This window comes from Seriola dumerili, unplaced genomic scaffold (genome assembly GCF_002260705.1).
Source record: "Seriola dumerili isolate Sdu_G_001 unplaced genomic scaffold, Sdu_1.0 BDQW01000309.1, whole genome shotgun sequence".
Taxonomy (NCBI): domain Eukaryota; kingdom Metazoa; phylum Chordata; class Actinopteri; order Carangiformes; family Carangidae; genus Seriola; species Seriola dumerili.
This window is the reverse complement of record NW_019174564.1, coordinates 394,188-412,314: the sequence shown is the minus strand read 5'-3', so window position 1 is coordinate 412,314 and position 18,127 is coordinate 394,188. Positions and strand designations below refer to the sequence as shown.

The 18,127-nt window shown below is 42.1% G+C and overlaps 1 protein-coding gene across 1 annotated transcript in view; it reads right to left on the bottom strand.

Annotated features, from left to right (window-relative positions):
* adamtsl1 (ADAMTS like 1) overlaps positions 1-10,477 on the bottom strand; it is a 77,938-nt gene extending 67,461 nt beyond the window's left edge. Inside the window, exon 1 of the mRNA XM_022758833.1 lies at positions 10,367-10,477. Coding sequence (XP_022614554.1) covers positions 10,367-10,420 — 54 coding nt within the window. The 5' untranslated portion in view covers positions 10,421-10,477. The remainder of the gene's footprint in view (positions 1-10,366) is intronic.
* Between the last annotated feature and the right edge of the window lie 7,650 nt (positions 10,478-18,127).

The following is an 18,127-nucleotide window of genomic DNA, read 5'->3' as shown; positions in this document are numbered from 1 at the left end:
GTTGTACACCTGAAGCAAATATTGTACAAGACATCGAGTGTGACAGATGAACAGACAGATGTTTCCCTGCAGTAATGTAAATGTCAGCAGGTTTATCAGATAAGATGTGGTTAATGATAACAATCATTGATTTCACGGATCTTCAGAGTCAAACTTTTGATTCTTAGCAAAACAATGCCATCGAAGGATTAATGGACCTAGTGTTAGGTTAAGTGTTAACTTAGAAATCAAGCTAAGTTAGCATAGAGAGATTAAGATGGGAAACAAAATTATGGGATAGAGTAAAAATACACAACTACAAAAAGAACTCTGTGAAATTTATTCCGCAAAACATATTGAAGTTCCCCTCCAGACACCTGTTATGTGTATTAGTATGAAAAAACACTGATTAATATTTGTTTAACATGGTTTTCGGACATGAAAAGTAAAAAAATAAATAAAATAAAAAAATAAAGTCTGAAAATGGGCTTGAAGCACATATACGCTTAATTCCTCATTGAGAAATTCTGGATCAGGACACTGCGCCACTGCTGCTCGCACTAGGTTTACAGGTGAAAGAGCAGTGCATCAAAAATGGTTAGCATTAGAGGAAACATCGCAGACATTTGAGCCTCCACGTGTTTGAGCCTCAGTCAAAGCCAGACTCAGACGAGGAGTCTGTTGTGCACCCAAAATCGGCAACTAGCAGACGTATCAGAATGGTTAGTGCAGCTGCCATCTTTTACTTGTTTATGTTGTTTGTTTGCTGGTAACTGACGGTGGCTGAAGCAGCGTTAGTGGTTGTGCTAATGCAAACTCTTGCTCAAGTTTACAGATAGAAATAAATAAATAATCTATAAATCAAAGAATATTCAATAGATTGATCAAGAATGAAAATAATAATCAGTTATTATATGACATGAATACAGTATATCAGTGGTTCCCAACAAGGCAATAGGGACCCACGAAAGAGGTTGCGAGATAAATCTGAGGGGTGTTGAGATGATTAATGGGGCACGGAAGAAGAAAAACGTTCTGTTACTCAAATTTAGATTCTTTATTTTTGACAATTCTCTAATCTTTACTTACTTTACTTACTGAAATACGTGATAAATGTACCTGTCTGGACCTCTAACAGTTACTGAAACAGAACAATCTAAGATGCTGTGTGCAGAGTGTGATGACAATGATTGTAAGAACAGCCTACAAGAAGCAAGACATACTCTACTTGATTTCACCAACCCTGCACCTTACCCTCAGCTAGTTAACGGCCTGTCTGCGTGTCTCTCTGTTTGTCTGTCAGTCCGTCTGTCTCTCAACGTTGAGCTTATATGATCTGAACACAGTTCAGGAGCCGACTCCACTATCTGTCATATCATCTAGGTGGCTTCACAGGCCACCTGGTGACCACAATCCCAACTATTCCAGCTATGGACCAAATCATGCTGAGATGAGAGAAGAAACTGTACTGATAACACAAAAGGCCTTATTTAAGAGAGTATTATGTCCCATTGAAGTGAAGGAGTGGGGGAAAATGAAGGGTGAGTGACATGCTCAATGTCAAATGTGCACTTTTCCAGGTCACGGTTGCCAAATACTTTTCAAGCTGCATACCTGTCATCATGGAGACAGGAGGAGAGGAGGGGAAGGGGGGGTGCTGAGAGGATTCGGACCGGAGGACGACAGATTCCAACAAGCTGGGCGCATGCGAGACTGTTTTTGCATGTGGTCCACACACCCCCCCCCCCGAGATCAGAGCAAGACACCAATCTGGATGATGTCACCACACAGAGGTATGCATGGGACCAAATTCCACGGTGGCACTTCAAATGCATCACCACGTTGAGACAAAGGCCGTCCCCGGGCCGATGACCAAATACAACAGTGACCTACAGGTGCATTTTTCTCATAGGGGTAATTATTTTCAGAGGTCAAGCATCAATCACTGCACAACACACAAACAGGCCTGTACAGGCTTTCTGAAAACATGAAAACTTCAATAAAAAGGTCGCTTAAAGTTCACAGTCAAGTTCACTCTTAGTTCAGACCCACCTCCAGACTCAGAAGAGACAGTTTAAAGAGTTTTAACCGAATAACATCAAACATGCATGTGCAACTGCGCAAATTTATTTCACCCACAGAAATAACACAAAAACACACAGATGGACTTAATACTTTACACACACAAGCTCCAAGACCACACAGATTTCACAAGCAGGGGCTTCTCAAAAGGGGAGACCCCGGCCTCTTTACAGGGGACAACAAGTTCTGTTCTGTGGCCACTACATCTGTACCGTCTCACTGCTCACTCCAGGACGTGTGTGTGTGTGTGTGTGTGTGTGTGTGTGTGTGTGTGTGTGTGTGTGTGTGTGTGTGTGTGTGTGTGTGTGTGTGTGTGTGTGTGTGTGTGTGTGTGTGTGTGAGAGAGAGAAGTGCGTGTAAGTGAATTTCATAGAGGGCACTGTGGCCTGAGTAATCCCTGTGAGCAGCCTGGGAATGAGGAAGGCAGATGAACCTTTGGCTCCCATGGTCACACCACATACACAGAAGTCACAAGACTACAGACACACACCGAAACACACCTTTGCAGTGGTGGAAAGGAAGGAAGTGCCACAGCTGCAGTTAGTCATTACACTGAAGACAGCTGTTAGATGCAACTCATGTTATCATCTTATAAGATATGATGCTTTTTAACATATTAACTAAAGTACGTAAAATCAGCTCTACATTGATAAACTCCAACATTAAAATGCTGCTTAATAATGATAATCTAATAATATATTAGATATAATAATATAATGTTCTGAAAAGGGCCATGCTGCATAATGAGTCTATTTCCCTCTAACATTTGACACTTCAAGGACTCCTGTACAGCCAGCAGCCACTTAGCTTAGCTTAGCATCCACCTAGCAGAGACCACCAAAGTACTAAGACACAGTACTTCTTGTTTGTTTAATCTATTACAAAACCCAAAGTGGAAAACTAGCAATTTGCAGTTTTAGAGGGGTTATGTGCGGGACTACTTCTTGGCCAGTGGCAGTAACTTCCTGGAGTCTTGTCATCACTGTGCGGTCTCCCATCTTTAGGCTAAGCTAACTGACTGCTGGCTGTAGCTTCATATTTAGCAGACAGGCATAAAAAAATGGTTTTGATCTCCTCAGCAAGACAGCGAATAAGTGTCTTTCCCAAAAAGTTTTTTTTTTCATAACTAATATAAAAAAATGCAGGAGTTTTGCTTCTAATGCAGCATTTTTACTGTGCGGTATTGCTAGTTTTACTTCAGTTAAGGATCTGAACACTACTGGTGAACATGGAAAAGGTCTCCATGGACACTGAGGCATGCACACTTACAGGAAGCTGGATGCAACAGACACACACCTACTTTGCGAGCATGCATGATTACATGCTCATCAATCAGCTTCTGTGGGTGTATGCATAGTAATCCTAATAGCACCTCATTTGTAATGGGGTTTCCAGTGTTTAGTCATGGCGGTGCAACGTTTACTCAAAGCACATGTGGCCACGGGGGGAAGCAGATGTGAGAACCCCAGGAAGCATCATTAGCCTTGCAAACATTCGCTGCAGCCAGCCGTGGAGATCCTGTCAGACACCAGCACTGCAGCTCCTCAGTCAATCATGTTTCCACTGGATTTAGCTGTCCGTCCTTTCATTTCCCCTTACACATAACCTTTCTCACACTCATATGCAACCTCCTTTTCCCCTCTCCCAAAAAAAAAAAAAAAAAAAAAAAAAAAAAGTGAGGTCAGTGAGAAAGATAACTGGTGTGTTTGTTTTTTCATGCCTGTCAACCAGTCAGTCAATCTGGAATTACTGCATCTCCATTTTCTCCAACAAGCTACAGTTGAATATTTATGTTTTACTTTCCAACTTCATGCTGGTGGCTTTGTTCTACATTACTCCTGCTTGGCCTTTTGCTCTCCGTGCATGCTTCATGCAACTCTTCCCCTCTCACTCCATCAATATTGCTCTTTTTTTTCTCCCCAATTTTTACAGACATCCTTGTGTCTGTGTGTGTCCTTTTCTTCTCTTCCTCTCACCTAAATCCACATCAGTATCACTCTATAAATATTCCACTCTTCTTTTCTATCCTCTAACGTGGCACTTGCTTCCATCCTCTCCAAGTCTGTTATGGTTTTGTTGTATTTTACTGTGTTTTATTTAAACCTTGTCATTGACAAAGATGTTATTCAGTTTTATTCTTTTTCACCTGCTACATATGATGAAGGTCTTGGCTTTGACTGGTAAGTCACTCTTATGACATCATTTTTTCCATTAGTCCTCTTATTTGACTCTGCTGCTAAAAGGCTAAAGTGTAATTATTGTCTTGCACATTTCTCAGATGTTTTTTTCCTGTCCTGTTCCTCTACCATTCTTGACCTTTTTGCCTCTCTTCCTTCTTTCTTTCTTTCTTTCTTTCTTTCTTTCTTTCTTTCTTTCTTTCTTTCTTCTCTCCTTCCCTCTGTAGCGTCCAATCTGGCTTCCTCCTCTCCCCTGACAATCCTCCCAAGCACCGTTTCAAAACACAGACAAACACACACACCTCCTACCTGCCCTCCCCTCTAATTAGGCGTCACGAGAGGGTCCCGAGCACTGCTTCTCCCCTCCCGTTAACACCACTCCCCGGCACTCCTGCTGCAATCCCACCCTGGGACGGATCTGAGGTCAAGGCCGGGGCAGAACAGATACCGACAGAACTAGACATATGTGCTCAAGCCAAGGCAGAGTCGCTCGACTGCAAGGTTCTGTGGCTTTTCAGATCGGCTGTGTGTGAAAAAATGTGGAGGCCAGATGATGCACGGAGAGCCCCGGCTGCTGCAAATGAAGTTTGAGCTGGCGTCCAGGAACACACAACAGGATAAAACAACAACACTCAATCACACTGATGGAGGGGACGTGGGCTCGCTACAGATGGAGTCCAAGATGTTTCATCAGAGGAACAGGATGCCAGAGGCTCAGCTTTCAAGCTCGGCAATGACAAATAAACCTCATGATGAAGGAACAAATACATTCACAATGGGCTCCAGAGGAAACGGAGAGGGGACGGAGGGCAGCCACCTGCAAAATCACAATAGAGCTGAGTATCTGTGATGGGCGTGGGAGCCACAGAGGCCAGCACTGCTGAACTGGACACAAAAGGTCCGTCTGCTGTAATGTTGCCATCTGCTGGAAGTTTTTTATCAATGCGTGACAGCAGTCTGATATAAAATCTGAGTTTTTTAGTGCGTGTGGCACAATGAGACATACTCCATTTCCTGAGAGCCACATAAAACCACAAAAACCCCGCTTTTTGATACTGAAGCCTGAACAACATGCCCTCTTGCATACACTCTGGCACACGCAATGCAACATGATTCCAGCGAGTTATGCCATTTACTGGCACAGGCCGCTTTGGGCAGTCAGTCACAGCATGTTATTAGAACTCAGCATCAAGTGATTGAAAGACAAACAACACTATCAAGTTCCACAAGATTTTGGAGAGGACAAACAGCAAAAGCCATATTCTCCTTTTTCATTTCTTCGATGTTCACAAGGCCTGTTTACTCATCATTTCCTGATGTTAGGAAGTTTGCAATACAGACTTACATTGATTCACTTTCTTGGCGGGAGTTTAGAGTGGATCGATACCACTCTTATATCTGTATGCGACATATGAAGCAGCAGATGGTTACCTTGTGTTGGCACATACCACAGCATGTCATTTTTACACTTTGATTTTTGTACAGATTAGACAAATGAGATATGACTAATCCTTTAGCTAAAAATAATGTTCTGAAGTTAAAGACAAAAGCACTTTGTCGAGTTTCATTTATCTGCCTCTTCAATAGGAACAAGTCTAAGTCATCACTGGGATAATGAAAAAAGGGGAAATGGTCTTTTACAAATTACAAAACCAGAGACATGCTCATCCCCCAGAAAAATTGTAGCCAGGTCTAATTTTATACTTTCTCCATTTGTGCCACATTTGCAAAATCTCTGATTAGGGATTTTTTTTTTTATTTGTACAATGGCTTCTTTGAACTGAAGGAACTGGCAGTGCTGGGATTTGCAATGAGGTAAAAGAAAAAATACAAATTGGAGATGAGTGCGAGACCTAAGCCTCGCTATTGGTTTATTGCAAATTACTGTAGAAACTGAACTTCTTCTTTGGGACTCAACACTCAATAGAAGCTGCCATCTCTTGTTCTGTTCTGCAGGACTTTTCCTTCATTGGCCCACTGAGAATGGTGTGAAGCTACTTCCTTTTGGGCCGGCTTTACAGGGATGAATGCCTGCTCTCTTGGTTTCCAGGATTGGAAGATTTGTATCCCGACACACCTGAGTAGGACACACCGGAAAAATTGCTACTGTGCCAGGAACATTAAGGACACTGCATGAAAAGTGAAATAATTCTTGGGTACCTTTGCAATTTATGTAAACATGAGTACCAGTGAATTTTGGCCTTGGACTATGAGCAACATTGCACACATACACACACACTTCCGCACTTCCACACTAAGCAACCCTCAGTCTCACTCCACAGATTAAGCCCAGATGGGAACAATGAGATGAGTATGAAGGCTTTTGCTGCGTAACTAAAAACACTCGGTCTTGTTAACGCACTCCAAAAACTTGCTCCATCCATCCATCACTGGCCAGATGTTCTCTGAAGCCTTTTCCTCTACTCCTCAAGTGGGACCAATCCCTCTCAAAATTAATTCACTTCCCATTCCACTTGCGTCCACAACAAAGGCACTCCTGAAAGCTAATTGGATAGTTTGTGGTCTTTATGATCAAGCGATCAAGCAGGGGAGCGTGTTTTGCAGAACAAGAGATGTTGTTGTTGACGGATGCTCACTTGGGACCATTTGCACGCTGTGACCCCACTTAATCCTGCCATTAGACCCCCAAGCCTCCCCATCCTGAGGACTTCAATACACTCTGCTGACTGCATTAAGACTCTGAGAGGGACCATTTCCTTGAATAAACATCAAAAACTGTTGGTTTTTTGGCTAATTTTCTTTTGAATTCCAGCTGAGTAATTAGAAGAAAGGCATGTAGTGAAGTGAGAGTGGCAGCCAAACACTGTGAGGAAGTCTGGCAGCTGACTTATATCCATCAAATGTTGAAAACCGTAAAACATGTCATTTTCCACTAACTCCCAAAAGGAGCATAACCATCAGCTTCAATAGAGATATCACTGTCAAAGTCTGTTTGCCTGCTGTGTTTTATTTGCAGTTATTATGAAAGTTACCCTAATTTATTCACCTGAAACTTTGTTGGGAAAAGAATATTTTAGTTAAGATTTAAGCGTCTGTCAGTAGGTGCCAAGAAAGGCCTTGTTAAGCGATCAAGTCATCAAAACACATTAAATACAGTTTTTGTTTCACTCTGTTTATTTGCAGTGGTAAGCTAACGCACATTATGCTTTCACTGATATTTCTCGTCCAGCTTTTGCTTATTGATAAATACATTTTAATGTGAAAGCAGCAGCAAGCCTTTGCTGTAAAACTCGCTAACGTTAGCCAACATTAGCTCAGCTAGCTAACACTACCAAAAATTTGTGAACGTTCTCTCCCCTTTTTGTAGTCATCTCATTTGAAAGGAGGACAGAATAAATAAATGTATTATGTTTAACCAAGCTTCACAAGAGGAGAAGAAAACAAGGATTAACATACATTTTAGTAACTGTTAGCAACCAGAACAGAGGAGCTAGGTTGTTCGTTCACGTTAGCTTGTGCATCTTATTTGCACACAAAGGTTTATAGATTTTATATATTTTGGAAAAGTAGAACGCTGGTATCAGATTTATTTAACCAAACTTGGTAAATGAAACAAGAACTATCTTCTTTTTAACAATGAACTTTTAGCAAATGGGGCAGCTATGTTGTTGTAGCTAATAGTAAATTTGACACAGAGACAGATTTTACATTTTTGAAAAAGGACCACTGGTATGGCAACAGTTGGATCAATGCATCCCTATCTGTAAGACAAAATTTGACAAACTGACTAATACAAAATTTCTAACACTTATAACACAAATATTCAGCTTTTACAAAAAAGTACAAAAGGGCCAAACAATGAAAGGCACAGAGGCAAAAGTGCCAAAAGAACAGAACAACAAGGATTTGCTTTGCTCCGTAGCCCTAGCAGCTGCCAAATCATTATTAAAAACCACCAACCTTGGTGCTCAGAGATGCTTGGGTATCTTTTAAGGGTACAGCCTCCTACACACACAGCCACCTTCAAATCCTCATCCAGCAAAAAGGAAGAAAAAAAAATGTTTCTGGAAGGTTCCACTTTGCTGCACAAATCAAGGCAATGGAGTGAGAGCAACAAGACCCTCCAAGAATCACTTGAGGTATGTCATTATGTCACCCACAAAGGAAGGTCTATTCCATTTAGGGTTGGAGCCATGGGCCATTTGGCCCACACACACATATCACACAACTTCCAACAGCCATACACACAAATATAGAGTCTCATTCTTTTGTCAAATGGTAATGCAGAGACTTTGACCTAAGAGTGAAGATGAAAAGAAAAGGCCAGCGCATAGCAAAGACCCCGGGAGGCAGCACTTGTTGATCCCTGGTCTCTGAAGCAAAGCAGTGGGTCACTCTGGTGTGTGTGAACAGATAAATGTCCAGTGCTGACTCACGCTGCACAGTCACTCCTTGCACAGATGGGAAATCTTGTCATGTGCTGGCAATCACTTGACCACTTGAGCAAAAACCCAACTGAGTCATTTTTCAGTCTCGCTGTGTGACAGAGACGCAAAATAATCAAACCACCGCCACTTGTAACACAGAAGTCAGCTTGAGGGCGTAACGCCTCAAACATTCTGGACACTGAACTGAACAGCTCATTTTGTTGAGAGCAATCATTTATAATGCACTTTCATCGCAGACTTAATGTAAGAAAGTTAACACACACCCTTCTGAGTACCACTAACATGATGAAAACATCTGAAACATACAAGTGACTCACTTCACATGTCATTTTTATCTAATTTAGCTCTCAATATTATGTAATAGGGATCATTTTTAAGGGCTAGTCTACGCTAAAACATCCTACTTCAGACCCTCAGCAGTTTTACACCGATGCTTGCACGCATACAAAGACGATTAATGTGCCATTGCAAGATTTTCTACCCAATATTTAGACTGTAACATAATCAGGCCAGCACTGGACAGTGGCCTGGAAATATTGCAAAGCCTCAAGTGCTTATCTGTCACTGACATTCACTGATTACAGTGTGGACGTGCTCAGCTGGACTATATGGCAGCCAGGGTGTCTAAAGCCCAAATCACCTTGAAGTGCTATTAGCACCTGTCGTGGTCATTTACACATGCTGACAGTGGCATCCCGCCCCTCTGTTTGAGCCCTGAAGTCTGTCTCCAGGCCAAACAACTGCTTTGTGTTCCACTTAAAACTCTTGCTCAGCTCTTGCTGTGCCGTTATGCAGCATGTGTCAGCTTTTACACAACTTGGCCTGCATGAGTGATGCATGTGTATGACAGGCCTGTAGGAGATAACATGTTGAAACCACTCGAGTGGTGATTAGTGCAAGCTGAGCGTACTGATTTAAGTTTGTTCAATGCAGGACTGATAAGCTGTGACCTTTCAAAGGATGACCCATGATCCATCTATTAAATTTCAGGTCTGTGAGTGCAAGGCAAAAACCACTTCACAGGGCTGTTATGTAATTTCTGCGTGACATTATTTAAATACACATTATTTGATTATCAAAGCATTCCAGTATATTCAAATTGTCCATTACCATCAATTCAATCTTGTCGATGACATATAATCACTTCAGACTTGCGACAACAGCACACTCTTCCTAATCTCATCCACTGCAACTGCATTGGACCTGTTCCAGCATCACTGGAAGGTGATGAAGAGCCCTGAACATCTAATCCATAACATTAATTTATGCATAATCAATCAAAGTTAACTAAATCTTTATTTGATGGCTTCATGTCAGGCTCTATTTCAGAGAGTTTCCTGGTGCCAAGTTATTTAGGTCCCAGTTATGGCTCCTGTATAAATCTGGAGCATCAAAGCAATCATGTAATAAATTATATATGGATGTAATGGGGAAAAAACACTTAAAACCAAAGCACCCCAGTCTCTGTTGGGCTACCAGGGAGGGTTTTCCTTTAGAAACAGAGGAAAGCTCAAATTAAAAGAAACAGGTGTCTCGTTTCTTTCTCAATAAATTGAGTAAAAGTTAAAAATGACAGAAGCCAGCGTTTATGTAAGTGAAGTAATCACAGTTTCATGGTGGGTCAACTTCACAAACACATCTGTCCCAAGCTGAAGTGACGCGCCTTCCTCTCAATGACTGGCAAAGTTGTATTAATTGGAAGAAAGCGCGGCAGCTTACCTTCACGCAAACAAGAAGAACCAGTCCAGTCGTGTAGAAACAGCCCCCTGTCATCTCTGACGCCGATAAGTTCAGTGTGATATCAAAGTGTGGAGAGACAACTCTGACTGCCCGCTCTCTATCTGTCCGTGTGTCCCAGTCTGCCCAGTCACTCAGGGAGAAATGGGTCCGCTCTCCCCTCTGCGCTGCGCTCCGGCTCCAGTTTACAGAGAGAGAGAGAGAGAGAGAAAAAGGCAAAAGTCAGCCAAGAACTGCCGGAGACGACATGACACTTCACGGTCGCTTCCAGATATTTTGTTCCCCCAGCAAAACACGTTGCTGCTAAATTTATGTTTGCATACCAGGCGTGCGTCAGGAAAAAAGGGGCTCACCCACCTTACATTCTTAAAGAAACACACTCCCGGGCCGTTACGCGCTGATAGGCTACAGAGACAGGCAGAGTTTTCAGTGATGCTTGGTGGTTTTCTGGCTGTGGGTGACGGTGGACATACTTTCATCCTAATGAAAGGCTGCACTGGCTGATATTTGCACAGTTTGCGGAGCAATTCACACAAAATAACCTGCAGGGCTGCCAGGTGAAGTGAGGTTGTTTGTAGTTTACTGAGGTTCTCATGCAGAAACGGTCTGTTTTTAATCTGTTCCCACTCAACGCGATTGTTCCAGACTTCTACTTCTGGTTGTGTCTGATTTTGCTACTTGTCCCTGCTCAAATTCTGCTCTATTGTTTTTACTGGACCTTGCATAGAGCAGTTTGATCAGGACACATGTAAACAAGGCATGCACACACTGTTCACCTCAGCAGCCTGACTCATGTTTATATTCATAAAGATTGTGGTTTTGAAAAAAAGCATTCTAGGGGCTTGAAACATATACATACTCATAAATAGACAGAAATGAATATAAAGACCCAATTGTGTTCTTTATGCCCCACTTGCTACGTCATGTGGACAGTGCAGAATCATGTGCATAGGCTGCAGTTAGAGTGTGCACCATATGGATGCAGATGATTGTGTGCTGTGCACCAGTTGAGGATTGTGCCTACTTTTCGCAGCTTTAGATTTAGTCACAAGTATGAAATGCATTAGTCTTTCAAGTTAGGCGCCCATGCTGCCAACCATGTGCCATTTAAGGTCAGGAAGAGTTTTATCTGAATCAAGCTTTGACTGCTTATGAACTGAGATCAACTGGATGGAATGAAACATTCATACTCCTGGCCTTTGCTGGCATATGATTGAAATCCACTGTTGTTTCTGATTTACCTTGATGAGACCCATGTCATTCCCTGGCGGCTTCAATAAAAATAGCAGTTTCCTCTGTTTTGAAGTGGATCATATTTTTATGTGCAGTTTAATGAAGGCCTGCAGTGTATCTTTGGACATGACTGCCTCCCACACACTAAACGTTGGTTCAAATTAGGGTCAAATGTTGGCCTGACCTGATATGTTTAATTTTGTGAGTCTAGTAAATGAACTGTAATCATAAACTGTAACAGAAAACTTATTTTGAGGTTTTTAGATTCTGTTATATTTAAGAATAAACTTTTCTTTTTTTTATTGATTTAACATGACCACAACAGCAATTTTCCACTCTCTGTGAGGGGGGAATTTTGTATCATAATTGATAGATGGGGTCAGCAACTCCTCTTCCTTTTGATCCTATACCTTTATTATACTAAGAGACATGACGTTCTTTGAAGCTTAGCCCACAGTGGTAGGGCATTAGGCCTTGCTTGTCGCTTTTGAAGCTGTCCAGGGCCACCATAATAACAATGTTCCTAGAAAATGTCAACTGTCCTCAGCCAAGCTCAAAGGGCTGAGGGAGATGCCCTTTGAGAGGCACACAATAGAACAGGTATGTACGGTATGAGCTACCTGAATTGCTGCCTGACACGCAGGCTTGAATTCAGCTTAATCTCTATTAACACACACAAACACAAGAATGTAAATGTTTATTTCCCCAGGAGTGGAACAATCTTTACCTGAACACTGAGATGGGGGTTGAATTCATTGCCTCTCCACCTCAGAGTTAAATTATCATCCTTAATAGCTGCTTAAACATTCACAGCCTACCTGCTCATGCCACTCATCATGAAAAGTCCAGTGTCTTTGAAAGAGGAAAGACTCTGGGAGCCTCTTGTTGAACTTTGACCACCCTCGGCACCCTGAGAGCACCCCAGACACCCAACAAAGCCCAGAGCAAGCAGTAGATAATGCTTCAAGACATGAATAGTTTACATTCACTGTGACTGGCAGTGCATAGCTAAGCCACGTCCTCATGTTACAAATGCTGTTGCTCTTATTGATGGACATGTTCAGCGGGATCCCTCGCTCAAAGCTCCCATCAGCAGAGCTGCAAAATCACTGCCCTGGGCACAAATGTATTTTTAGGGACTCTACAAGCTTAAATAGCATCTGTCAGTTGTTTGCTCAACCGATCTTACAGGGACTTTTCTGTGTGGGAAGACAAATAAGGGGTTGAGGCAGCAGCTAATGACAGTCTTTTAGCTGAGATCTTTTGTTTGAATGCAATGATGGGCTGGATGTTGGACGCTCAGTGACACTGCTTTACGCTTCTAGGCCCAGCTACTACCGTCTGAGTCTGCATGAACACACAAGCATACAAGTATGACTTTACAAGTGCAAAATAGGCCCTTAGTATGTACAGTACTACATGTGTTGGTTTTCTAACTAAACATACTCGGAGCAGGTCAGTGCCCCCCTTATGAGTAAGTTTGTTGTTTCCCTTAGCTGACACCAAACAGGGGCGTTTGATCAGTGATATTTGGCCTGAGAGTCAAAGCGCTGCTTGTCACATGTGTTCAAAGAGAGGGCAGGAATTTGCCAGATACCAGCTAGAGAAAATGCCCTTCACGGGACACCAGCTAGCTTGTTTTTGCATTAAAGAGGCAGCCACTGTAACAGATTTAGCTCCCAAAGCAAACATCTCCAGAGCTGACACTTGGTGATTAAAGAGATAGTTTGCCATTTTGGGAAATAGGCATATTCGCCTTCTTGCCAAGACTTTAGATGAGAAAACTGATACCACTCTCATGTCTGGCTGTATGTGAATATGAAGCTGCCGCCAGGTGACACTTAGCTTAACTAACCATAAAGACTGGAAACAGAGGAAAACAGCCACCTAAAGTAACAAACAACCTACCAGCCTGAAAGCACCTCTAAAGCTCACTAAATAATTGATTAATGTCATTTCATGTAGCCTCCACTGGCAACGTCACAATGATAACACCAAGGAAGTTACTGTGCCTGGTCAAGATATAGTCGTGCACATAATTCCCTGTAAAACCATAATTTGTCATTGTTTCACTCACGTTTAACTCAACATGTGATAGCCTTAGAGGTGCTGTTAGATGGGCTTTTTTTAACCTTTGGACAGAGTAAGGTTAGCTTCATGCCCGTGTTTCCACTCTTTGTGCCAAGCTAACCTACCGGCTATTTGCTAACGGACAGATATCAGAGAGGCGACAATCTTTTCAGAAAATTCTCTGCAAGAAAGTGAAGCAAATTCCCCCAAAACTCAATGTGCTCTTTTAACATAAAGCACACAAACTCCCTTGAGTGCTGTTGTGGCACCTTGTTATAGCTCCCACTCCCTCGGCATGCAGTTTACCACCGCATGGTTGCCTTTCTCATCTGTCCCTGATTGCCTTTACTGCTCTGTGGAATTTGGCACACTATCTGTACGTGTGTGTGTGTGTGTTTGTACGTGTGTCTGCTCATGCTTGAGACTCCAGAGGAAACGAAAGCTCTTGCCATTGCTGGGCCACAGTGTCCCGGGAATGCCAGGCTTGCTAAGGGTACAGTAACCTGTCTGTCTGTCAGCGCAGATCTGTTTCAGTTGCAGGCTTTGCGTTCCATCAGGCATGTCATATCCACTGCATGCTGTTTGAGGGCATCATGCCACAAACCACCAGTCAAATATGTAGACAGTGGGCACAACACTCTTCACACTGTTGCCAGTGATCGGTCAGCTTGTCTGACAACCCATGGGTATAATTTTTTCTCTCTTTCTGCAGGGAAGTATCTAATTACATACAAATCCTCGCTTACAGCTAAAACCAAATATGCCGGTGGTTGAATATTCATAAATATGCCTAATCTTTGGCTTCAAGTTCCATGCAATTAGATTAAGGCATCATACGACACAAATCCAGGATTTCCTATTAACTAAAGTTAACCTGAGATACAGTATCCGTGGATATTACAGCTCAGCACAAATCAGAAGAAAACAATCAAGCAGCTATAGTAAGAAAGAGACAGAGCAGCAGAAAAAAGGACACTGTTATGTTGTAGATGAGTGTGTCTTTTGTTTCGGTAAATCTGCTGCAGGCTGGTTGCTGGCAGAAGAGTTGAACAGAGAAATTTAGGGCATAGAGAACTAAACATCCCCTGGGATCAGTTTCATCCACGAGAATCGGGCAAATCCCTGAGTACATTCTTCACCTTGTATTTCACCTTCACCTTCAGTCCTCTTGGAAGATTATTCTGTCCTGCAAAGGCAGAGAGCAGTGCTGCGGAATCAGCATCAGCTTTTTGGTCCACTTTAATTTTAAATGAAGAAAATAAACTTATATTATTTACCATCGACAGGAATTAAATGTATCCATATGTCTGTCTACTATGTATATTGAAATCAATAATAACATTAATTTACAATTTAATACATTTAAATGAGTGATTTAAAGGAAGCAGAACCACATAAATCCTGAGTCAAAAGCTGAACTGGCAGCTGCTGAGATCTGCTAAGCTATTGTTAGTTAGCTTTGGCAGGAGTTTAGCCGGGTTTTGTTTTCTCCATCATGTCTGGATGTAGTTACTGCCTCAGTTAGTTATGTGTAATTACAAAGTGATTTACCAAGATGTCAGTTCATCACAATGAATAGTTTTCAATTACAGGTAACAGCTAGGGGTAAATCTGTAAGTAAATTTATGTTCAGCTTTAGCAACAGTGAGCCTTAACTGACTAGAATTACACATTTCTATCATTTAATGGTGATATTTTTTTTTATACTATAGTAAAACAGATGTCAAAAAGTTCGTTTAAATCTTAACCCAGTTTGGAACAAATATTGAGTTCCTGTGTTTCGTCTTTGTCCCCTCATTTGACTCGACTTCCTGTATATGAATCTCATCGGTTAGACTATTATTTCATTATTAGTCAGGTGTTCTGAAAGGCTTTTGGGGCATACTGATAAACATGTGCACTTGATATTGTGTCACTACATCACAATTCATATGACTCATCTCTTTTATTTCCTGGATCAGGGGGGAAAAAAAGTAATTGCTGAATGGAGATGGTAAGCACTGGCTCACACTGAGGGTCATGCAACACTTCAACATCGAACCAGACCTCACAGTGAATTCTGCTCCTGCCAGTGTGGTCGCTTCAAATTTCAGCATCTTGTACTGCACTGGCTACCCATAGAGACCACCTGGGCAGAGCTCTGGTGTGGTGCATGTGTTCTGTTGATGACGTTGTATGTTCGTAAAAGAAAGAGAAAGACAGAGAGGGAAATGACAGACAGCTTGGCCCGGCTGTCAGCTGCCACTCGGTTCCCATTATGGATTCTCTCATGTCCAGGCACTGTTCCCTTGGTTTCTCCAAACTTCAGCACGCCTCAGGTACTGTTTTGGAGGCCAGCTGAATGTCCGTCTGACAGAGAGGCTGCAAACGAAAAGCCCGGAGAGAAAGCAGAAATGAAGCAAGGGCCCATTTCCCACGTTGTTCTTGGCTCCTGTCTACCCCCAAAGACTTAAGCGAACACTTCCAAAACAAAGAGATTGTCTGTGTAGGTGCCCAAATAGCCAGCCCACGCATATATGCACACTTGCACACAGACAGAGACACACTCACACACTGGGACATAAAAAATGTTATTCTAATTCCTTCTAAGTGCCTATTTAAGCAGCTGTTTTCTGTAAACACTGGCTCAGACAGCAGAGCTCGGACATTTGGTTTTAGATCATTCTCAATTATATCATAATTACTAGGACTCGGTCTGGTTGTCAGCAACAGCACCCAGAAAATATAGCTGTGAATTGCTGCCCCTTTGCCAGGACAAACAGCCGGCCTGCTAATCCCAGCACGGCTCTGTGAAAATGGCCTGTGACGGGATATTGTCGAAACACGGCAGGGTCATGTGGGACAGCGTTGGAGCCACATGAGGGAAAGCCTTCTGTGGTTATTGTCTCACCTCCTATCTGACCCATTCAAAGCATGCGCCCTCACAATTATATCTGTGCCTCACAGGTCAGTGACCAGAAAAACGCTCTTCCAGCGATGCAATGTGAGACTTGGTTTTTTTCCTTCCTGAGAAAATCATTACTGAAAATCATCATCATGGTGGAAGTGGGGTCAGGGTGTGGTCCTGCAGGAGCGCGGAGGATCTCATTTTCAAAGCAAGACTGGTCACATACTGACCTTCTCTCACACTTTTAACCCTGTACAGTTGTTGACTCATTTTCTGACTAGATCCTCTCAGTGGGAAATGTGGACGGTTAACTAGGATGTTGTAGTTAATGAGCCGAAGTCATTATTTGAGGATTATATCCGACAGGTGCACAGAGCCCTGCTTAACAGGACTCTTGTCTATGTTGTTGCTACAAATCTATAGTTAATACCCTGCTAAACAAATATTGTCTGTGTAGATCCGTGATTTATTAAAGGCTGAAGTAATGGTTATTTCAAGAGGGGCAGCCATCATCTTGTTAAGATGTAATTCATTTCTGCATGCACGACCTCTCCAGCTCCATTGCTGGGATGAAGCTAGGAAGAATAATAGTGCCAAATTTGGCAACAGGGCTAGAAGACTTTTTGTAGCTGTTTTGGCCCCCAGATGTTGAAATTCTGGTGTAAATTCCCTCTAACAAGAACAGAGCCAATAGTTAGTTCACCCCTACTTGATCAAAATGACACCCAGACCTTTCCTGACGATGGCAGCGCTCTTCGTTTCATGTCCTTTTCCAGGTTCTTCCCGTAATAACTGCTATAATTATACTGTATCGTGTTACTAAGTGCTTTGCTTGTGCAAATATGATTTTTTAAAAAAAAACTTTTTAATTTTAAACAGAGCAAAAAAAGGCTTTAACCTGAGTAAACACAAGCAGTGATAAAAGATAATGGTGCCTTTCAGCAAACAGCTGCAGCCATGACTGTAATGTCTGTAAACAAATCAGTGACACGACTCAAAAGAAGACCTGCAAAAGAGAGACAAATATTATCTGACTTATAAGAATTTGACCTTCAGCTTTTTATCTTGGATTGGCCGTCCTTTAATTTAAGCTTTTTGAAAATATTAAACACAAAATAAAACTAAACTTCTAGTAAATGACTGTGTGGCTGCCTTTAAAATAAAAGTCAACTCCTTTAAAGAAAAAAAGTTGGTATTTTTCAGCCTGGGTTCTTATTGTAATAATAATTGTGTCATGCTCTATATCTAATGTATGTAAAGCTGAAGTTTATTTGGAAGTTTTTTGGTGGCTGTGATGCCCTGACATACATTACATTTCCAAAAAACAGAGGTGGGAAGTGCAAGGTTAGCATGACCCAGGTCATGATGGCCACAGCTATGACCATAAGAGGCTGAATATCACGTATAGAGGATCTTTAGCAGGCGATTTAGAGAATTATATGGTGTATCTGTAGTTTGACTGACAGTTGTTAACGTACAGTGCAGCCATCTATCAGTTGTCACTAAGGCTGCACTGTCTGACACTGTTTGAGAGTAGAGTTAACCAAAGCATA